The sequence below is a fragment of the Rhinolophus sinicus genome, linkage group LG10, assembly GCF_036562045.2.
Source record: "Rhinolophus sinicus isolate RSC01 linkage group LG10, ASM3656204v1, whole genome shotgun sequence".
NCBI lineage: Eukaryota > Metazoa > Chordata > Mammalia > Chiroptera > Rhinolophidae > Rhinolophus > Rhinolophus sinicus.
The window spans coordinates 91,625,241-91,649,437 of NC_133759.1; the positions used below are offsets into that span (position 1 = coordinate 91,625,241).

The 24,197-nt window shown below is 43.8% G+C and overlaps 1 protein-coding gene across 5 annotated transcripts in view; it reads left to right on the forward strand.

The window, feature by feature from the left end:
- Positions 1–24,197, forward strand: part of GRIA1 (glutamate ionotropic receptor AMPA type subunit 1) — a 289,345-nt gene that overhangs the window by 135,889 nt on the left and 129,259 nt on the right. For all 5 annotated transcript variants that reach the window (XM_019750390.2, XM_019750391.2, XM_074313815.1 and 2 more), the window contains 3 exons: positions 12,608–12,847; positions 15,298–15,482; positions 20,212–20,265. In XM_019750390.2, the coding sequence (XP_019605949.1) occupies positions 12,608–12,847; positions 15,298–15,482; positions 20,212–20,265 (479 nt within the window). The remainder of the gene's footprint in view (positions 1–12,607; positions 12,848–15,297; positions 15,483–20,211; positions 20,266–24,197) is intronic.

Genomic DNA, 24,197 nt, shown 5'->3' on the forward strand with positions numbered 1-24,197 from the left:
CTCAAAGCATGAGGGTATCTGAGGGGCTCAGGATGGTGTTATGATAGGATCCAATTTCCATTTTCAAAAGAGCATTCTGGCTGCTATGCGAAGAAGGGATGAGTGTTGGAAAAGGGAAATTGGGCGAGGTGGAGGCCGGGATAGAGGATGGTGACTAAGTGCAGTAAGTATGTATTATAAGCAGTGATGGAGACCTCGGCCAGGGCGGTCATGGGCACAGAAAGCGGGAGTAGTAGATACATTTGTGACATCTTTAGAAGGACTTATATTCATGTTTTCTTAGTCAATCAATCAGCACGACCAAATTTAACAGCTAAGTTTTAGAAGGCATTTGTGATCTCACGGGGAAAGAAATCTGATCAAGTCAAGCAAATTAGTTCCCTTTTTCTAGTTCGATATTTATTGGCTGTGCTACCCAGAGCAAGCCTCTTAAGTCTTGGAAGCTCCTCTGGATAAAGGGCATAATAACATCCTGTCCATTCCACTTCATACTTGGGTTGTGCAATTTGAATCAAATGATGGCTTGTGCATATATTGCACATTACAGTGAAGTTAGGACTTTGGTAATCACACAGCAGGTAAGGCAGGTATTACTGACCTCCCTTCACAGATGTGCAAGCCAAACTTAGTCAAGAGTTATTGATCATCTACTACATCAAGACCAGGGCTAGATGCTGAGACTTTTAAAAACATATTAGACCCAGCCCTGCCCTAAAGAAGCTCATGGTCTGATGAAGAAGACTGACATGAAAATATTAAATTATAGACTATCAAGATAAGTATACGAGAAAAAGTACATTAGAAATTCCGAGGAGGAAGTAATTAATTTTTTCTGGAAGGGTTGGAAAGCTGCTCACTCAAGACAACAGCTGATTGGGGTCTTGAAGGATGCATAGAAGTTTTCCAGGTGTGGACATTCGTTTTGGAGGAATGCATGCAGCAACATGGAGACTGGGACGGAAATGGTTTGCTACACACAGCAGTGTGGCTGGGTCTCTAATGTCTGATGGACTGTGAGGAAATGAGGCTGAGGCTCTCCCACACAGAGTTCTGTGGGTGCATTATGCCCAAACAGGAAAACCGGTCCATTATCTTCATGTTCACGCTTTCCTCAAATCCCCTCCCCAGATTCACAGTCTGTTTGTGCCTCTGCTTTGTACTCCCTCCTTCCTCACTCGCTGTTTCCCAAGAATGCGTTTGCATCTCAGCCTTTCCTCGCCACACACATACACACACTCCTGGAACTCTTCATTTTAGCAGGGACATACAAAGAGAACACACCAGGACAGTGAGAAACGCTTTTGTTCTCAGAATTTCTCCTAGAATTCAAGGAGCCTATAGCGTTTCCTAGCAGGAGCTATTTCATCCCATGTTTTGAGAAACCTTGAAAAGGGAATCAAATTCTGGGACAACGGGAACTGAAAACCAGGGAATAGTGGGGGGCATCTCTATGGACAAGGCAGCTGGGCTGCTGTTAGAGTCTCACTTGGTGGAAACTGCCTAGGGACCAGAATACCAGCCCCTGGGCTGCACAGCATGCTTTCATTTCTTAACTCTGCCACCTGTAAAATGATAAGAAAATGTTGCTTTTAGAGGCAGAAGAGCTGTAGAGCTAATTGAATCTCACTTCTTTTACAAATGAGGACATGAATTTCAAAAAGGGGAAATAACTTGCCTAAAGTCAGCTAGAGAACCAGCAGCTCTTTTGGTCATTCATTCCCTTCAGGCACTGTGCTAGATGCAGAGACGGTACCGGTAGATGAGTCACGAGCCCTGCCTTATTGGGGTAAATGAATTTACACAAATAAACAAAAAATTAAACAGGATAGTTAACGACAGAGATAAGCTCTGATGGAAATAAACAAGGTACTGTAACGGAGAATGAAAGGGCAGAATGTACCCTTCAGAGAGCACTTCTCTGAAGAGACAACACGGAAGCTGAGCCCTGCTCAGCCATCTGAAGAAGACTGGAAGAGCTTTCTAGGGGAAAGCAGCATGTGCAAAAGCCCCAAGGCAAGAACATTTGGACTCTCCTGAAAGGTAAAGAGAAAGACCCGTGTGAAGCCCAGGCAGGGGCGGAGCTTGCAGCCTTCTATGTATTTCAAAGTGCCTTTATTGGTGGCCTCTTGACCGCTCTTCATATCCCTGTTGGAGAGGCAACGCAAATACACGCTCATAACAAGACTATTGGTTGCACACTGGTTCCAAATGTGGTATTCTCAGCATGCTCTACTGAGACCACGGGTTAGAAGAGCAGGAAAAAAAGGGGATTCCGCTTTTTTTCTGTATTCACCTCTGCACTGGTTACTGTTCAACTCAGGAAATCAGCTGAGGGCAGGGGTCAGGAGTGAATGCAGACATCAGAGGAGGTAGGATTTGGTTTCTGGTGATGTCATTTGGTTTGGAGATCTGGAAACTGTTGATTTCCATACCCTTATTTCATTCTTCATTTTTGTCCACCCACCTCCTCAGCGGATACACCCTAACCTAGAATACTAATTTCACTGATTTAGGGCACCCTCAGGCTGTCATCTGCGGATCTCGTTAGAACTTTGCCTTCCTTGATTGGCAGGTGCCAATCAAGTTGATGGGTGTACATTGCACTCTAGGCTTGCCCCCACTTGACTTAGAAAAACCCATTTATATGCATGATTTTCAGAGGAAAAGAATAGCAAATAAGAAACAATTTTTTTTTCTCCCACTCACCCAGGGAACACAATTAAGATAGCCAAAGGGAGAGTCTTGCTCCATTTCATGAATGATTTACTTGGTGTTCCTTGCAGTGATGGTTCATTCACAAACCAGCAGACGTTGCTTAATGATGGGTGGAGAGGGCGTGTGGGGTGGAGTTTGGGCCAGAGGCAGAGGACACACAACTCCCTTCTTTGGGACAAGTATCCTTGCGTTCAGTCATTCTGCTCTGGCTGGTCAGTGTGCTAGTTCCCAAAGGCTGCACAGAAGGCAGAGCTAGGTAGATGTGGTCCCTACCTGAGCTCCTATCTCCAAAGGAGGCTGAGTGAGCACTTACCCCTACCCTGGACTGCAGCCTTCACCTCAGCCCTGGAACCCAAGCTAAGAATGAAGCCTGACCTCAGCCGCAAATCTCAGTCCTAACCTTGTCTAAACAGAACCCCTCACCTCAGCCCCAGACTGAGCTCTTAACCCCGCACTCCTGACGAAGACTCCACATGTAGCGGAGCCTTGGCCGTGAAGGGTCCAGCCTCTGTGTTGTGAAGCCCCTGATACATATCCACTTTTTAAGCAAAACTCTGAAAGAACCTGCCCTCTCAGGGCTGGGGTCTCCCTTGCCATCTCATCGCAGTAGCCTCAGCGGTAAGGCAGTGTCCCAGTTTCCTCTAGACTGAAGCTGGGCCAGCGTATGGGAGAGGAGGCTGGAGCTCAGAGCAGCCCCATCGACTTGCCATATTGCTGTCCTTGTGTCAACACTTCAGTTGGAGTCTTTTGTGAACTTCAAGGTCACACTGGCTTTTGCACGGAAGCCAGCAAATGGTGGCCTTCAAATTGGGACATCATCAGCTGACGTTGGCTCTCTGATGGTTCCTTTCCTCTGCCCTCCCCACAGTGTGAACAACTAGAGTCACTACAGAAGCACCTCAGGATGTAGAACAAGAAGACAGGAGCTCCCACCTGTCTCCAGCTTCCCTAGTTGCAGGATCCTTGGCTCTTCATTTGTACATGGGCTTCTACCTTAGTGGGTATTCACAAGAGGAAATGGACGTGAGAGATTTAAAAACCATCTAATACACTATGAGCTATTCCCACTCCCAAAATGTCAGCATTTCACCCTACTTGCTACTTAGTAGCAGTGTAGCATAGAATAGGAGTTGCAAACTACAGCCCACAGGTCAAATCTATAAATAAGGTTTTATACTATAAACCAAGTTTCACATTCATTTGTTTATATAGTGCCTTTGGCTGTTTTTGTGCTAGAAAAGCAATATTGACTAGTTGCAACAGAAATCATATGGCCCACAAAGCCCAAAATATCTACTACTTGGCCCTTTGCAGAAAACGTTTGCAGACACCTGGCATGGAGACACCTTCAGACACCTGGCAATGGCTCTGAAGTTGGAATGCCTATGTTTGGATTCTGAATCTTCTACTTAATGGCTATGTGACCTTGGTCAAGTCAATTAACCTCAGTTTTCTGTCTATAAAATGGGGATAACTATATACCTAATCCATACTATTAAATTAGTTAATCCATACTATTAAATTATTAAAAATGATAGAAGCTCTCAACCGTCAAAGCACTTAGCATGGGACCTGGCACAGTAAGTGCTCAGTGTTGGCTGGCATTATTATCCAGGGAGTGAAAGCTACGGTTTGTGTTGACAGACTTTCAGGGGACAGAATGGAATAGTTCAAGGCACAGGCCATGGAGTGAGACAGACCCGGATTTATATCCCAGCTCTGTCACTTACCACGTGAATGACTTACGGAAGATTAATTAATCTCCCTGGACTTCAGCTTCCTCTTGCATGAAATAGGAAAACAATTATTTGGTTGCTGTCAGACGTAAATGGTAAAATGCATGTGACGTGCCTAGAACAGGACTTGGCACATAACAAGCACTCCATAGGTGACACAACTATAATAATAATAATAGTATTTTTCCCCAGTAGTGCCAGCCACCCAGAACAGACAGGCAGTGGGAAGGCTCCAGTATGTCAACATGATGTGAGGGAGGCAGCTCCACCCATGGCTGCTGATAACCTGGACACCAGGTGTTGCTATTCCCAGCACATGTACCTTAAACAGACTTTAAAATGGAGCTAGTCAGACAGCTGCCTATTAGGAGTCCTTTTTCTAAGCCAGTAGGACCTCAAGATCAGGTATCTTTTTAACAATCTATGATCCTATGATTGTCCTTGGGTTAAGTGACAGGTCAAAGAGGAGAGTACACACATATATATTTATAGGAAATATCTCTGAAAGATCTTCCAGTAATACTGCATGGGTCCATAGTGACAAGCAGTTTGCTATGCAGGGTGATAATATCCTTGTTTTAATCCATTCAACATCCTAAAGGTTGAGTTATGTAATGAGATTTAAACCTGTTTGCATAGGGACCACTGGCTAGGGAGACTGAGTGTTGTAGGTGGAACACTTTAAGGACGCCAGCCTAAGAGCACAGCCCTCATTCTCTGTTGGTCTAAGATAACAGGCAGTGACAGAGTTCAGTGGGCAGAAGCACAAAAGGGGGCGGGACGTATTGTATATCCCCTGAGCTCGTGGTTGCTAGATGGTCAACCTAATTCGGAAGACTATGAAACAAGGAACATCACCAAGCATTTGCGCTTGTTTCCTACCCAGCTCTGTAGAGGGCGCTGCGCATTGTACATACCAAGAAAAACGACAGAGTCTCTCGACCGTCAAGGAAGCTTACACCTCCATTGCAGGTGAAAAGACATAAACACACAAAAAGTCACTTGATTATCTAAATGAAAAATAATGAGTCCCTCCAATTCAAGAAAAGCCTTGGAAGCAAGATGCGGTCAATTGTCAAGAATAACACCAATTGATTAATATTAGGGTACATTGATTCATTCACTCACGTACCACCCACATTGTGTCGTCATTGTGCGATGCCCTCTGGGGATTGTAAAGAATCATAGGCGCTTTAGGAAGGCAGAGGTGTCACCTGTCTTACTCACCACTCTGTTTCACAGGGTCTAACCCATAGCAGACAGGCAACAATGACTGAATTAGATATCGCTCCTGACTTAACCTCACAGTGTTTAGACGGATGTGACATTTACGGAGCCTCTAACATGGTCTTGGACTTTGACTTATACTATAAAATAGTAGCAAATAGAAATGTAGTAGACGTCTGTTGGTTTGATCTGCTCAGCATCCATCCCTCTACGTTCAAAGCACAGTGGCCTAACTTCTCCAGTGCTGGCAAGGCCCTTCACAGGCTGGCCCCCACCCACCTCCAACTCTGCCACATCACCTACCCCAGCCATAGTGGCTTTTCGCAAGTTTCTCTAGGGTCCCACCTTCTCTCTCACTGCACTGCCTTTGGGTAAACTGGTCCCTCTACCTGGATATTGACGAAGGTGCATAGCACCATCCCTGTTCTATATTAAGTGCTCGGTACAAACCGCCGAGGATTGTAGTTAGGATCATTTATTCTGTAGTGAACTCCCTTATGACGCTCTCAAAATACCCTTTATTTCTCTTGATGTAAAATTTACTGAACTCCTGTGTAAGCTCAGTGAAGGCAGAAAACATGCCTGTCTTCTGTCATCCCTGTGTCCCAATTTTCTGGCAATACTATTTTCTGGTGCTCAATAAATATTTGTTGAATTTAACAAAGTAATGGTAAGGTTTTATCTAGTAAATGGCAAGGAAGCCCTGGACATGCGTCAAAATCCTAAATAACATGACGCTGTTTAGAGGGGGTGGGGACCATTTATATCTATTATGGTAATACAGTGCATGTCAATATTAGATCTTGGATGCAGGAGAGTACCAGGGGATGGAGGGCCACTCTCACTGTCCTCTGAGTGACAGAAATGACGCATATTTGATGTCACAGTTAGAGTCAGATGAAGAATCTCATTCCCACCAATAAGGATAGTTATTCAGGGAGGGAGGTGAGAGTGTAAAAGTCCTCCCATCCTCCACACATACTTTCTAACTCCCTCCCGAAAACGAAGCTATCAGTCACCTCACTATCCACTATTTACAAGGAGGCCCCCACATTTCCAGGGACTGAAGCCAGGCGCCAAGGAGCAATGCCTGTGTGAGAAGCCTTCCATGATGTGACAGTACAAAAGGAGTTGCTAATACCAGGAGCTCCCTCCCTGGGAGAGAGATGTCAGGGTGAGTGCCCAGGGCTGGGAGATTTATTGATACTAAGTGGATGCTGTCTTAACCAGGAGTGATTATCAAAGAGGTTTGCGTGAACCAAGGATGGGGTTGGGTGGCCGGCACCGTGCAGTGCGTGGGTTTTCCTGCCCTCGCCCATCCCCGCCCTCCTGCTTCCCCAACAGGGAATTCCTGGCCTCGTTTTTGACTCGCTCTGATTTTTGGACACATTCTGCTACAGAATCTCTTGGCGGCAGGGCCCTCGGAAGATGACACTCTGGCAGGATTCCCTGAAGGCGCTGTGTCTTTTTTCTCTCGGCCCGTCTTTGCTGCCACCGTTGTTTCTACCTGGACTATTCCTTCTGCACGTGCAACGGCACCACAGCCCCCTCCTGGCTGATTCCTGCTTATCTTTGAGAACCAAAGCTGGCACATCCCCTTGGAAACCCTCCTTGTGGTTCCCTGGATGCTAGGATTAGGTGTCCGTGCCTGAGCCCTGAACACGCCCCTGCCACAGCACTTAGCCTGCCGTGTAATTACCTGGTGAGTGGTCAGTCTCTCCCACGGTCAAGGTGACAGTCCTGGAGGTCAGGGCTTGCCTAGTTTGCCATTGCATTGACACTGCCTAAGGATGTTGAAAGGTAGCTGGACAGATGGGTAGACCAACAGAAGAACAGATGTATATATGCTCTTCATGGTTCCTGGGGACAGAGGGGATGCATAGAACACACCACTCAGTTTTGTTTTGTTTTAATATCCATAGACCCTAATGCAGTCATGCCTCTTCATCTGATATTAGAGGAAGGCAGTGTGCTACATGAGACCATTTTCTAAAAACTGAAGCAGACCTGTGTGCCAGGACTGTTTCCTTCCAACATTGTGAGGGGAGGGAGGGGGTGGCATATCACAGAGTTCCAGAGCTTGGGTCCTGTGGTCAGATGGCTGGAGTTCAGATGGGTCCTGGGCCTCACTTTTCCAATGTGTCACCTACCTCATAGAATGAAAGGAGTCAGTGCAAGGAAACGTGCTTGGCCCAGTGTCTGGCACTTTGTAAGTGCTCAAATGTCAGCTCTCAGTGACTACGCTCAGAGGCATTACAGGCAGCACAGCCATCTTAAATGGAGGGTGCCACACGTTGTCCAGCCTGCTCTGACTCAATGTCGCATGAGCGTCTGCGATGCCACTAGGGCACGGCCGAGATCTGATGCTGCTTTTGAACATCCCCTGTTTCTTCCCTTCTGCTTGCTGTACCTGACCATCCCTAGACCACTTTCTGATTTGCTGCCTCTCCCCTACTAGGTAACTAACTCACACAGCAGGTTACAAATTGTATCTTAAATAAAACTCAAGACTCTGAATGAACCTCCATTGAGTGCTAGGATTTTGTTACAATCTGACTCAAGAACTCAGAGTCTTCATTTGATTTCTGGGTTTGAAACAGTACACTGGAGGTTGCTCAAAGATTGACCCGCAAAGAACTAAAGTGTTATCAATCAGTAAACATTTTTCAGTTAATTAGACTAGAATCTAGAATGTTAGAATCTAAAGAGACATTAAATATTGTGGAGTCTAAACTATCATTTTACAGATGGGAAACCTGAGGCCCAGGAAGAGTGTGGGGTTTACTCAAGGTCACAGAAGTGTTAGGTTGTGATAAAACCAAAAAGAGAACCCACTAGGTCTTCTGGCAACTAATCTAGTACTTTTTCTACAAGACAATGTTATCTCTTTGAATATTTATTGTGACAGATTCAAAGAACTACCCTACAACTACTAATTATGTGTCTCAACTTTTAACCAATGACTTTATTCTCCCACAGGACTTGGACCTACAGAGTCTCAGTCTCTCTCTCTCTCTCTCTCTCTCTTTCTCTCTCTCTCTCTCTCTGTTGCTGCTCAGACTTAGCTGAAATGAGGAGTCAGATTGAAAGTCAGAGGCTGAGCAACTCTGGGAGCCAGTGTCCACTCAGTAAACGCAGGCCAGGCTGCCACCAAGCCACGTTCTTTTAGGGGGTCGTGAGTCAATGTACCGTGTAGCCTTAGAAGGAAGTCCTCGGTTTAAGGAAGAGAGATTTGCAAAAGGGAACAATAGGGAGATCATTTGAGGGGAGAAAATCCTGGCCTCTGGTGCGTCTAAGGATTTGATCACGTCTACTTGCTCTTATTTCTTTCTGCCACTCCATCTCAACTTTTCCTCCCCTACTTACAAACTTTTAGCAAGAAACACCAGCCATGAGGGCCCCAGAGGCCCAGCTAAGGGTGAGAAACCAAGTAGATGACATGAGGGAATAGATCTAGAACATAAGAATTATATCCCAAAGGATAATATTTCATTGCAGCAAGGGGAGAAGAGATCCTAAAAATACCGCAGAGAACATATTATAATATTTTAACAGGGTTTATGGGCTCCTTACATTCACTTCACCCAGTAAGATGGATTGTGCTTTTTGACGAATCTATATTTAACATGGGGGGGGGGGGATAATATACATCATATGCTTCCTGGTAGAGAAATTCGTATTTATGGAAATCTTGATTCTGGCAATTATAGCAGACGTTTAATGACAGTGCGTATTGTCTGCTGTGAGCAGATGGAGTGTCCTTATTAGGGTGAAAGAGAAAACATAGTCACTTTAGAGGAGTAGGAGGTCCAGTGTGACCCAACAATCATCTCTCTTTGGGCCCAGCTGCTCCTCATTCCCTACTGTGGGTTATGTGACCCTCTCATCAAGCATTTATCATTCATTCAACAAATATTTATTAAGCATCTACCACGCCGGAGGCGCTATCCTGGCTTTAGGGCACAAATGAGCCCCCACTGTTTTCATAAAAATGAACATTGACTCAAGCAGCCACAGGTATAAACAAGTAAAGAAAATGATTCCAAATTATAATTACAATATGAGAAGTAAGACAGAGTGACAGGATAGAGACCTATGGGAGGTGGGGGGTGAGGGGAGGGGAGAGTCCTCATTTAGGAGAAGTGATGAAGGAAGGCCTTTCCAGGAGGTGAGATCTGAGCTGAGATACAACTGCTGAAAAGGAGTGACCTTTGCAAAGACACGAGGGAAGAGCATTACAGGCAGAGGAAGGAAACAGCTACTGCAGAGACTCCAGGGCAGAATGAGCTCTCGCAGCCCTGAGGCCAGTGTGGCCAGAGAAGGGGACACGGTGTGGCATAAGGTAGGAGAGGGCAGAGTGGCACGTCATTCAGGCTCTGAGTCATGATCAGGTGTTCAGGGAATTTTTCACTCTGTGCCATGGGAACCCTCAACACTTGTGAGAGGTTTTGTGCAATGAAGGGAAACAGTGTTTTGTTTATTTTGTTTAATTGAAAAGATCCCTCTGGCTTCTGGGTGGAGAATGGATGTCACTGCTGAAAAGGAAATGCCATAAAACCAGAGTCCACGAGGACCACCTTCAGATGCCAGGAGGACGTGGAGTGGGTTAAGAGCAAGCACTGCATGAGGTTCTGGTCTCAAACAGTGGTCTGTCCCTAGACTTGGCACCTTGATAGGTAGGGAATGCCCAATAACCAAAAATACACAAACAGATGTTAACGATCACCCAGGTCTCCCATACATGGGGTGCTGGTTTCAGTGGAAGCTGGACAGATAACTTGCGTGGTTCAGATGCAATCTTTATGCTTTAAGAGGCAACTATTACCAAGCCCATTATCTCTAGGGACTGACTGAGAACTGAGACTCCCGATAAACAACTGGGTACCAGGGACCAACTGCATTCTTGACTGCAGCATGACCCAAAGGTTAAAAGTATTCCCCAACAAAGGGTCCTGAGGACAAATATATTTGACAAAACCTGAGTTCAAGTTGAACAGGATTCTCACGGTCGTTTAATGCAGTTAGTGTGTGGTATGAACCTCCAAGATGAAGATAGGGTGTTCATCATTTTCCAAACGTATTTGACCAGAGAAGTTTGTTCTTTTCTAAAGAGCATCTTGTGGGACTAATGTTTCATGGGACACATTTGGACAATGCTTATGTAGCACAATTTGAGACCCTCCCTCCCCCATACACAAGGCAAGGGGTGGGGGGGGGTCATGGAAGCAGGTGATGTGGTAAAGACAGCAGGTGATCGAAGAGCATTAATTTTTCATCTTAAAAACAAAACTGATGAGACCTAAGTCATAGGTTTGTGATGAGGATTAAATAATCTAATATATGAGAAAAGATAAAAATTACTCTAAAATACTGTTCATGTGATGAGAATGACTCATCTGCTTCACCGTCCATGTTGGGAGGATAATTTTCAGGCACTGGGGATGGTATTGGGTTTGGCCACCTGACTGGGGCAGACTGTGAACCCTCATCCTGTATCACATTAAAATGAAGTTTAACAACAGAACGGTGGTGACCACGGGGGAAAGAGGGTGGGGAAGGCTGAAGCATGTAAGAGGGGTCAAATATATGGTAACGGAAAGAAACTAGACTTTGGGTGGGGAGCACACAATAGAATACACAGATGTCAAAGTATAATGTTGTACACGTGAAAAGTATATACTATTATTAACCAATGTTACCCCAATGAATTTAATTTAAAAATAAAAATAAAAAATAAAAAATCAGAACAGCCTTATATATTTGGTTCAAAAATGAGTTTGGAATATTAGCTCCCTGAGAAGGGCCTAACTTAAGATAGACATCTCAAAATCAGCTCTTCAACTTTAGCGATAACCCAAGGCTGAGTTTCTCCATCTCAGAATTGATACCGGCGTTCGTCTATTGGTCTATCCTGCTTCCATGTTTATTTATTCTTCATGGCTCTCAAGTCCAGTTGTAGCTCCACATTCTTTTAATGTATGTCGTTTGCTTCACCCTTGGAGTTTTTTTTTATTTTCTAGTAAGCTTATTAATCATAAATATTCTGTTTATTTTAATAAATTCGACTTCTATTGCAATAATAATAATAATAATAAAGTTTAGTAGCCGACTGATGTGGAGTTTGGCCCCATAACCTTGGTCTTTTTACCATTATATTCTAACTAGCAGTATAACCAACCACAAACGAGGGTTAGGAACTGCACTGGGATCTTACAGAATGTTCACACAGCTAAGCTATTACTATGGCTGATACACTAGGGGGCCTGGAAAATCTAGCAGGAAGTACAAACAGAAAATGAACACTGAGCAGAGAAATGTACACCAAAACCTAAGGGTAGGCTGGGAAAATCAATACTTGTTTTCTCAAACATGAATCAGCAACAAGCTGGCAGACATCTTTCTTCCTACAGCATCTTTATATGCTTTGCCTTAAAGTGGTGGGCATTGTCTAGAAAGATCATTGGATTGGGGTCAAAATATCTGTTCAATTCATATATGTCCTAGCTATGCTACCTTGGACATATTTGTTAAGTTTCTGGGTTTTAGTTTTTCCCCTTTAAAAGATGACCCAGTCATCAATTCCCTAACTCAACAAGGTTGTTGTTGAGATAAAGTGAGAGAACATATGAAAATCCTTTGCATACATTTATAATTAATAACCATGACAACATCTGGCATGGAACTGTCACCTAATAAACATTGGCTTAGATAGATAGGTGGGTGGGTTGGACAGATGAATGGGTGAGTGGGATGCATAAATGGGTAGAATGGATGGACAGTTGGATAGTTTGGTAGGTTGAAAGGATGGATGGATGGATGGCTAGATGATGGATGGGTGGATTAACTAGTGGATAGATTAGTTTTGGAGCAATGTGAAAGCTTGTTTGCAGCATCTTCTATCCATTAATCCTTCTCTTCTCCTCTTCCAGTCTGTTCCCAGTTCTCCAAGGGAGTCTATGCCATCTTTGGGTTTTATGAACGGAGAACCGTCAACATGCTGACCTCCTTCTGCGGGGCCCTCCATGTCTGCTTCATTACGCCGAGCTTTCCCGTTGACACATCCAACCAGTTTGTCCTTCAGCTGCGCCCCGAGCTGCAGGATGCCCTTATCAGTATCATCGACCATTACAAGTGGCAGAAATTTGTCTACATTTATGACGCTGACCGGGGTAAGCTAAGGACTAGGGGAGGGAGACTGTTGAAAGATGGAGAGAAAACTACCAGCAGGAAGAAAAATGATGCCTCCCCTCTCCCTCGAAAAGCATGGGGGAAATAATCCAGAAATGCTTTATTTCTATGGACTGATTTTTCAGTGGCTAATTTCTAACTCATAGTGCGGAAACACAAGCTTTGAGAGGGTGATCTTAATGTACCATGTCAGTCTACAGCTCACCAAGCTTCAATGGCTCCTGAGTCCAGACTCAAAGCCCAAGAACCTCAGGTGAATGACTTATGGGCTCACAACATGGTTGTTAGGAACATAAACTCTGGACCCAGACAGACTGGACTGAATTCCATGTTCTCTCCTTTCCAGCTGTTTGACTTTGGGCAAACTCTCTCTGCCTCAGTTTGACCATCTATGGAGTGGGGATAAAATTCTCTATGCCTCCATTTGCTCTTCTCTGTAATGAAGATAAAACCAATCTCTACCTCATAAAATAGTTGTGGGGATTGAATGAGATAACGACGAGAAAGTGCTTGTCAGCGCCTGGAACATAATAAATGCTCACAGCCCTCTATGCTAGTTGCTCTCCTTGTCACCACCATCATTGTTATCAACTCTCCCAGGCCTTTCTAATTCTGCTCCCACCTAACTTTTGAATTTTATATCACATTTTTCAAATGTTTCCTATTCTTTTTACTTCTCTGCATCTTTACTATCGCTGTTCCCGTTTTTTTCTGGAAGGCATTTCCCTTTTCAAATCTACATACGCAAATCCTTTTTTCCAGCCTGCTCAAACATCACTTTCTCTATTCCCTGGTCCTTAAATGGGAACTCTGCTCTTTTTTTTTAATTCCTGTGGTGGTTGTGTTGTGCTGTATACAAAATAGTCCGATAAGAACTGAGTTGGACTGGTATAAATAAACAAATGGAACGTGCAAGGTCTGGAAACCAAGGTAGAGGAGGATTTTCCTGAGCAAACAGGAAGTTTTATAGGAGAGTGACTGTAGGCAGGCTTAGAAGACATTTGAGTAAGAGAGTAGCTTGTGAAATGGTTTTGCAGGAAGAGTTAGGCAGGCACTATTCAGATGAGAAGGAGCTGACAAGAGAAACCAGAGCACTCTCTTTTCTTAGATTTTTCTCTTTCCTCTCCTTAGTTGGATGATCTTCCTTCTCAGACAGCAGCCATTGTGAGCATCACCTCCACAAAGGCTATTCCAGTACAGCTTTGTGACATAATGGAACTTGAATCCTGGAAGTGACTAAGGCAGAAAAATGTAACTTCAGTTACAGAGGATCATCTCTGGGGTCGGCAGAAGCCCCCACACTCTTAAAAAGGCTTTGCCTACCTCAGAATGAGCTCTGCCATTTGCTAGCTGTGTGACCTTGGGCCAATGACTAAACCTCTCTGAGCCTCAAGTTCCACATGAGTGAAACAGGGACAATAATGGTACCTACCTCACAGGATGAAGTGAATTGGAGCCAGGAAAGCTAGCAGAACAGTGCCAGACAACATAGTAAACTTTTAGTATTATACTGAAACAACTTGTAGTGAAAAAGAAACAAAGATAGGAAGCCATAACAAAATCAACCTATAGATGATTCTTGTTGGTTATTGTTGGAGGCATTAGCAGCATTACTGGGAAACCGAAAGGATATATGTCCAAAAGACTGATTAATAAGGCAAGAGTGAAATAACCATCGGAGGTAGGCTCCACCTCTCCCAAAGATGCCATGTCCTAATTCCTGGAATCTGTGAATATGTTGTATTAAATGGTAAGCGGGATTAAGGGTACAGATGGAATTAAGTTTGTTAATCAACTGATCGTAAAATAGATAATCCTGGGTTATTCGTCTGGACCGAGTGTAATCACAAGCGTCCTTAAATGTTGAAGTTGGAGGCAGGAGAGTCAGTGTCAGAGTGTAATGTGAAGACCTGACCAGTCACTGCTGGTTTTCAAGATGGAAGAGGACACAAACCAGGGAAAGTAGGCGTCCTCCACTTGCTGTAAAGACAAGAAAGTGTTCTCCCCTAGAACCTCCAGAAAGCAACACATCTTTGCTGACACCTTGGTTTTAGCGCAGGGAGATTCATTTCAAACATCTGACCTCTGGCAGTATAAGATGATAAATGTGTGTTGTTTTAAGCCACTGACTTTGTGGTCATTGACAGCAGCAGAGGGAAACTACTACACCACTAAGTCTCCAAGGTGGTGTAATGGGCTCCTCTATCCCTCAGCTACAAATTGGAAGACAACAGTTAAATTCAGTACACATTGACCGAATACCTACTGTGTGAGAGGCAAAATATGATACTGAGATAGACTGCACGTTCATGAATTTGATTGACGGTTATTAGGTGCTATTTAGATATCAGATTGGCACATTTAAAAAGCAGTTACCGATCCCTGTGTGTTCTGATGGCTACTTTCTCTGTCCTACTCACCCGACCTCCAGGTTTGTCAGTCCTACAGAAAGTCCTGGACACAGCTGCTGAGAAGAACTGGCAGGTGACAGCGGTCAACATTTTGACAACCACGGAGGAGGGATATCGGATGCTCTTTCAGGACCTGGAGAAGAAAAAGGAGCGGCTGGTGGTGGTGGACTGCGAATCGGAGCGCCTCAATGCTATCTTGGGCCAGGTAGTAGCACTGCAAAGGCTCAGGGTGGGGGTGGCACATGCTGCCAGAGGGAGCCGATGCCCTTCTGCCTTGGGTGTTACGAAGGGAATTCTTGACTTGATGAGGACAGATGCCTTCCTCCTCATATGCTGTAATTCATCAAATTTAATTCTGAAATGTTAGAAAATAGCACAAACAGGGGGAGGAGACTCGACATAGGGCTTCCCATGGTTCTCAGACCATTCGACCAAAAACTGACTTCCGGCGTTTCCCTTTATTGTGAAAAAGCAAATCGCATTGTAGTGTTTGTGAAGTGCTATCGCATTAGGAACACAGCCTGCAGAGCCAGGTTCCGGGGTTCAGCTCTGCGTGCTGTCACTCACCGGGCTAGCATGTGGCATCTCATGCATTTGGTCCACTGACCTATGTTCAGAGTGCAAGGAGCAGCAGGACCTTCCCTTTCTCCTATTTCCTTGAACACAAGCGTGTGTCTGAGAAATCAGTTGATTGCACCTTCTATGGAAGAGCATTGTAACCTCAACAGTTTTTAGCCAAAGGTCTCTAAGCCCCGGTTCCTCCACTTCTCAGAACAAAAGCATATGCCCACCACAGAAGCAGCACGCCTTTGTGTAGATCACTTGTCTTTTTAAATTATGGCTGTGTATACAGATGAGCCAGCAAGGAAGGAGATTTTGCAATCATTTTTGAACCGTCCTATAAAACTAAAGGTGGTAGTTTCAGGTACTGACAACGTGACAAAGCCTGCGCGTGGAATCCCAACGCCAGCCCAGCAAACACTCGGAGGTCTCAGCAACAGAAGAGGAGAGATTCTGAAAGTCAGGAATTCTTTAAGGCATTAACTCTGTGTTCTACTTTACAAAGCGTGGCTCTGGCCTCCCCTCTCGGAAAGACAAACCAGCAAAAATGGTTTCCATTGAGACAGCAGTTCTCTGGGCTGGAGTCAGGGGATTTGAATTCTGGTGAAGTGAGGTAGTACCAGGTAGTGGTGAAGAGCAGAGACCCAGGAGCCAGAGCGGCTGAGATTCTAGTATTTACTAGCTCTGTGACCTTGGGCCAAGTTTTTAATCTTTCTACATCTGAGGTTCCTGACCTGTAAAATGGGTAGAATAATAATAATAGCTTCCTTTAGGGGCTCCTGTGAGCCTTGAAAGAATCTCTACATGTAAAGCACTTAGAATCAACCCTGTGCCACAGAAAGTGATATATGTCAGCATTTGCCGACTTTGGCTATTCATGGTACCAACTAGCTCTGGCTTCTTGACTCACTCCCTCAAGTGTCCTCGTCTGTCAAACAATAATAAAGACCCCTGCTCTACAAAACTAACAAAAGATGAATGAGATGGAGGTGGAGAAAGTGCTGAATGATGATTAGGGATTCTTCATAGACGGATGACGTGGCCTACATTGTTCTATAAGCGAGAACAGCCATTGCCACTGTTTTCTGAGTACTTGCCGTGTACCAGACATTAGGCCAAGCCATTCCCACACATAATCCCACTTCATCCTCACAGCAACTCTATGAAACAGCTTCTATCAATTTGCCTGTTTTACAAATGAAGAAACAAGGGATTAATGTTTGCCCAAGGACTCGCAGCTAGAATATAAGAAAAGCAAGAAGTCAAACCCGGCTTGGTTTGGCTACAGGGCCCAACCTCTTAAAAATGCAACTTTTCAGCCTCGCTACTCCCTCTGCCAAAGGACAAACTTGGATTTGGTAAAGAAGTTACTTGTCTGTATGCGTATTTTATATGGTAGTATATTAACTTTTTAAATTGTTGGATTCATCTACTCTGGAAGAGACCAAAGAGCTGAAAGGATCTTACGGACCACTTGATTTACCATCTGCACTCATATTTTACTGACGGGATGACTGACAGTCACATTGGCAAATGAATGACTTGCCATGGGTTCAGACAACAAGTTAGTGACAATGATGATTCTAGAATTTACATCTCCTGGCTTGCAGTCTGACATCTTGGCTAACACCATCCGAGACTATCTAACACTCAGCCATTGGGATCTTTTCAGTCTAACACAAGTGTTCTGCCTAACCTAAGAAGGGAGGCAGTGATTCCTCCTTCCAAACAGGGACTCAATCGCCTGCCTGTCTCCACCCCAGACATGGAGCTAGACTACAAGCTGCACGAAGACAGGGATTTTGTTTTGGTTTCTTCTCTGTCGTACCCTAACGCAGTGCTTAGTACTAACAGGCATTCCATAAACGTTTCCTGAGTGAGTGGAAAGAACAGGGAATCGGTGAAGGCTCGAAGAAAGTCCCCAAATGTGAGATGGGTCTGGGTATCTACAGGTAGCCATTGGCTGCATAAGAGCCTTTCAGCTGGAGAGAAGAGCACATAACGTAGGGAAGCCCAGAGGGTACTGAATGGCTTAGCAGCTGAGTGGGGGATGCTGCTGGGAGACGATGACAGGCAGGTGAGCACGTGACTACGACTATCCTTGGAGAATGTTCTAAAGAATCTAGGGTTTATTCCGTAAGCAGTGGGAAGGCAGTGAAGGTTTATGAACAGGGAACAGGGTTATTAGGATATAATGCTTTATCCAGATAGGACACCAAATTATATAATACAGTCATTAAGTTCAGAATGAGTTGGAGCTCAAAGAGACCAGGACTAGGCCATCCATCACCTCACCCTGTTTTATTGCCTTCATAGTGCTTCTCACCTGCTGAAATCTTGTGCGTTTATCTGTTTTTTATATGTTTCCCATCTGTCTCCTTACTAAAATGTCAACTCAGTTCAATGAGGGCATGGGGACTTGTTCATAGCATAGCGCTTGGCATATAGTCCATGTTCAATAAATATTTGTTGAGTGGATTAATCAATCACGGAAGGTTTTGCGGGGTAGTTGGGATTAAAGCTCAGCCGTAAAGGTTATGAATAATCAGAGAGAACAGAAACGGCATTCCAAACACCAAGCTTGTGAATTAAGGCCGCCCAGTGGAAATGAGCTTTGAAAGAATGGGGTCAGTGAGGCAATGGTCTCCCCATGTGCATTACCTTTATAGCACTATTCTCAGTCTGTAACCCTGCATGCATTTCTGTCTGTCTCTGTTTGGTATGGGTCTGCTCCCCGTAAACTGCGACCTCCAGGAGGGCAAGCACCACACTTGATTCACTTTCCACTATATCCCCGGCACAGAGCTTGTACATAGTAAGCACTTAATAAATATTTGTGAAAGGAAGGTAGGAGAGGAGGGAAGGTAGGCCAGTGGGTAGGTAGGTGAAGAAATGGGTGGGAAGGTTAGTATGAGGTTGAATCATATGAAATTGCTCATTTTTATTGGTCACAAGTCATCAGTTACCAGCGGTTTCCTATGTTTCAACCTATAATTTCATCTTGCAGAGATTATAGTTATCCATTGCCTGAACGTGGTGGGTTTTGAAGTATCTTTTATTTGCTGTTTTGTGTTTATTAGAATCTAAATAGGTTTTTGATAAAGGTATCTCGTCGTTGAAAGGGCAGCAAACCATTTGACAAGAAGATGAAAAAGTAATGAAGTATTAATAAAGCTATCATCCCAATAGTATTTGAGCTCCATGGTCTAGAATTTCACAATCTAAACCACTGTTTTGGGGCATTTACGTATGCACTCGCATTTAATTATTCCCTACATAAAAAAAATGTGTGTGCTGCTACGCACATGAGTACATCCAATTAAGTAGATGTCTGAATGTGGATTTTAATAACTTTGAAAATTTATTCAGTTAGAGAAGAGGCATATGTTTTATGCCTCATTGCAATAGTACAGGGAGGAGAGCCAGGAGGTACCAACATCAATTTGACAATTGAAAAAAATACATAGATCAAGTTAACTTGCAGGTGGGGCTGAACCAAGGCCCACACTCTTCCCTGGGCAGTAGGTCTGGCTACCCAGGCAAATCTCTGGGCAGTTCTTTCCACAAATGATTTTCCTGCCCGCAATGATCAGGATGGAGACAGACAGGCTACTGATTCCCTATTGGGAATGTGGAATCACTGCCTCCCTTCTTAGGCTGGGCAGATTCAGGATGGAGGGATGTTTGGGGACCTTGGCTCTTAATGAGTCACCATCACCAGGGTAATCATATGGAAAGGTTCACAAGAGTCAGGTGCCTGTCCTAACACTGCTACCAGGTTGCTGAGGAACAGGGACCAAGCACTTTCCTTCTCTGAGCCTGGACTTCCCATCGGTACAGTGAGGTGTTGGACCCGGTGATTCCGACATTCCCTTCCAGCTTCTGGGTTGAGTGGCCCATTAATATCCACATATCCAACTGATTTAGGCAAGAAAGCACCAAATTCAGGGACATAAGGGACAGTATCTGAATATGGTTCAGGCGAGGAGTCAAAGGTCAAGAGCTGGTGTAGAATCATCCGTGTACCCATCTGACCACCCATCCAGTCATCCAGTCATCTGTTCACCCAAGCAGCAGACATTGTCATAACAGTGACAGGGAATTCAGTGCAGCATAACATTCCCACCAGGGAAGAATCTCCACGCATGGGGAAGGCTTTAATGAAAGGAGAGGAGTGAGCATTTCAGCTGGGCCCTTGGGATCACGATAACACTACCCAACCCCTGGAATCAGACAGAACTGATTTCACGTCCTGCCTCTGCTACCTAACAGCTGGGGAACCTCAGGGAGCTTGATGTTAGTTCCTCCTGTTATTGCTGTTGTGGCTTTCATTGCTGATATGATTAAGGAATCCCCTCCCTTGTGTTTTGTAGATTATAAAGCTGGAGAAGAATGGCATTGGCTACCACTACATCCTTGCAAATCTGGTGAGTAGAGCCGCCTGCAGGCTCTCATCTATGGGTCTTTCCATGTTTGGGGCCGAGCTTTCTTCCGTGGTCCCTGGCTGATGGGAACTGCACGGTTGAAAGGGGCAACTGGGAGCCACACACTAAGTCCTGGCAATACCGACTATACCTTTCGGCCTCCACATCCCGCTTGTGAAACCACAGCACACTGATGCAGAACCTCTGATCTCTAAATGTGCTAATGGGCAGGGCTTCCTTAGTCATCACAATTCTAGCTTTAATCTCCTCTCCTCCGTGGAAATAAGGACAAAATCTCCACACCTATGAATGGATACAGGATGTTTCAACCCCACTGTTTCTGACCCTCTATTTTGACACCAGTGATAATTTTGTAGTTTATAAATACAAACATTTAAACCATAATTAATTATACTAGCATTGACAAATCTTTAACCAGAAACAGTTTGCTAGCATGAACAATACAATTTCAATTTATTTTTTATCCCCTTTTCTATATGGCATAGGTGAGACGTCATTTTTTTAAAAATTTGTTTTCATTTTAATGGATTATAGGTTTCTTTATTGGGTGCGATTACTTTTCATGTTATGAAGATTTGATTCATCAAATAATTTTTTGTACATATTAAGTTTTACCTAGTAACATGTGCCATTATGAGTTTTCTTTTGTGGCCATTATTTCTGACAATTCTATGTTTCCTGGGTCATGTTTTGCCATCTACTTTTTTTGAATCATGAGGTGTGATTCTTCCAGCAGTTTTTTCCCAAAGCTAAATGTAATTTTATTTTGCCTTTAGTCCCATTTTTTAAAAGAGTTTTATTGAGATGGAATTTATATATCATGCAGTTCATCCATTTAAAGTGTACAATGTAATGGTTTTTGATAGATTCACAGAATTATGAAACCATCAACACAATCTAATTTTAAAACTTTTCATCACCCCAAAAAAGAAATCTAATATCCATTAGCTGTCATTCCACTGTGCTCCAAATTCTCTTAGCCCGACACAACCACTAATCTACTTTCTCCATCATTTGCCTATTCTGGACATTGCATGTGAATGGAATCACACAATACATGGTCCTTTGTGACTGGCTACTTTCACTGAGCATAAAGTTTTCAAGGTCCATCTATGTTGTAGGATAAATCAGTATTTCATTCCTTTTATTGCCAAATAAGATTCCATCATATGGATACACCACGTTTTGTTTATCCATTCACCTGTTAATGGACATTTGAACTGTTTTCACTTTTTGACTATTGTGAATAATGCTGCTGTGAACTTTTGTGTACAAATTTTTCACTTGAGTATATGCCTAGGAGTGGAATTGCTGGATTATATGGTAACTCTATGTTTAACCTTTAGAGGAACTCCAAAATTGTTTTCCAAATCAGCTATGTCTCCCATCAAATTAATAGCAAATTTTTATATTGATTAAAATATTTTAATCCATCACAAATTTTTCATGTCAAAGTTTGAGCAATTGTCAGATTTCCTTCATGGTAACTTTTTCTACAAAGTTTGCTTGTTATCCTGGCTTGTCCTTGCAATTTTCTGTGTTTCCATTAAGACATGATGTTTAGATTTTTATCTGTAACAAATTACATCATGTTCAGTTTTAGCCACGTTATTTTGTGTTTGTTATTTCTATGAGTAACATTCATTATTAATTGAACAAAAGGTTGGTATTTTCAACTTATTTCTGGAATAAAAGTCATTAGTAGAACAAAGACACAGGCTCGGGGTATACGTAGTATGGAAAAACCAAAATAACAGGATCTGAAAATGGGACCACAGCACCCTGCCTAACTAAACCTCAAGTTCTGTCATTCCTTCTGGCCTAATCTCCATCCTTAGACAGATCCCTGTCTATAAACTTTCTTTCCGCATAGATTGATCCCTGCCTTAGCGATCCCAATATTTCAAGCTCAGAACTGGAAATAAAAAGGGTTTCTTGAGAGAGGTTAATTTAGACCTGGCTGTTAGTGGCTAAATATGTTATTTTTTTCAGAAGTATTTGCACTTTAAATGGGGTGAGGGGGGTGGCTTCCCAGAGACTTTTAGGGCAAAAAAACATTTTGCAAGGATGAAATTTTTGACTTTGTATTGAAGAAAACCTTTGACATCCCTCAAATCCCAGATCCTTAGTGCTGGAAGGGAATTTGGAAGTCAATTCCATCTAAGTCTCATTGACTTGTAGGAGAACAGAACTGGAAAGGTGGTATGACTTGGCCAGGGTCACACAGCAAGTAGTGACAGAGCTGGGCCTAGCACCAGAGTGAACGGGCAGCATCCAGTGCCTTTTCCCCTGCTCCAGGCCAATTCTCAGTGCAGTCCGGGCAGGCACTCTGAGAATACACAGAACAGGGGGGGGGCGGGGGGGGGGCGTGCGCAATCACCTCTCCAGGGTAAGACACAAAGTACGGATCAGAGCCAGTGAAAGGCCTCAGGTAATTATATCACCAGCCTCCATCTGTTGCCAAGTGACCCCGTGGTCACAGCGTCACCAAGTCAGCGCCGTGGGTGTCTGTATCCTCTGATCCACATTCTTCTTGTTCTACCTAATGAGCTCTCAAATTCCTACAACTACCAGCTAATAGGATGCAAATTGCATATACCATCCAAATACAAGAGACTTGCATGTTCCAATAGATTAGTTGATAATTAGGCTTCAAATTACTAATTAATTCAGTTTGAAACATAGTCGGAGATGTGGTGTATGTTTTTCTTTCCCCTTCAGAGGAATAACGAAGTTCGTAAGATGATAATTTTTAGAAATCCTGCCATGTAATTAGCCTGCTGCTACATGGAACTGACCCCCTCCGTCAGCGGTTTTGTGATCAGGGTGTTATTACAGCGTTAGAAACCAAGGAAGCTTTTGGAAAGTTTAACAAAAGGAAGGAGATTCGCTTCCATTTTGCAGTTCTTTCTCTCCCTGTCGGAATGCACTGGCTTCAAAGTAGCCAAAAGCATTCATCCAACAGATCGCTTTGGAGGGGTTGGGAGGAAAACTGGGGGTCAGAGAGGAAAGCTTTCTGGACAGGGAATCAAAAACAAACAAACAAAAAACCCTGCTTTTTGTTGGGACACCACCCTTAGCTAATGCCGTCATCTTGGGCAGCTCGTCAGCCCTCTGTTTCCTCATCTATGAATTGGGAATAATAGCTCCTGCTCTACATGCTCATATGTCGTTGGGGAGACCAAGTGGGTTGCTGAATGCCACTGTGCTTCGAAAAGTTGAAAGTGTTCTGCGTGGGTGCGGAATTCTTACTTCATATACTAAATTGATCCATCAGTGCATCACATACGAGAATTATGTGTTTATATATGTATTCATATTTCCTATGTGATAAGATAGACGTGTATTTATTCCCCATAGCATGGGTATGTCCCTAAAGTGAACTTGAACCATGCAGAAACTGGAGAGCTATGTCATTATTTCTCAAAGAAGCCCCTGGGCCCTGGACCCCACGGGAGGGCCACGCTATCCAGTCTGGCTGTCAGTGCCCCTCCAAACCCCACCACTGACTGCATTCACTCCCTGCTCAGAGATTGTAGTCAAAGCAGACAGCCACCAGCTGGGGACCTCCAGAGTGATACCTCTTATCTCGGTGATGCATCAGCAGCACACCTTCGACCAAATGAGTGTTTCTCAAAAGAGGGGAACTGTGGGCTCCAACAATGCATCTGCAGAGCCAGTTTGGGGAATACAGAGCTAACGGTTAAATGCTTTGGTGGCGCTAGGACTGCAAAAAAAAAAAAAAAAGAATTCTCACATCATGGGACAAATGACTGACCAGATTACTAATACTAATGATTAGAGTTGCACGGAAATAAATAAAAATAAAAAAAAGCACATTTAAAAATTCTTGTAGAGAACTCTAAGACCTTCGAGAATTTACAAACAGTCCAGCAGACCCCAGTTTGAGAAGC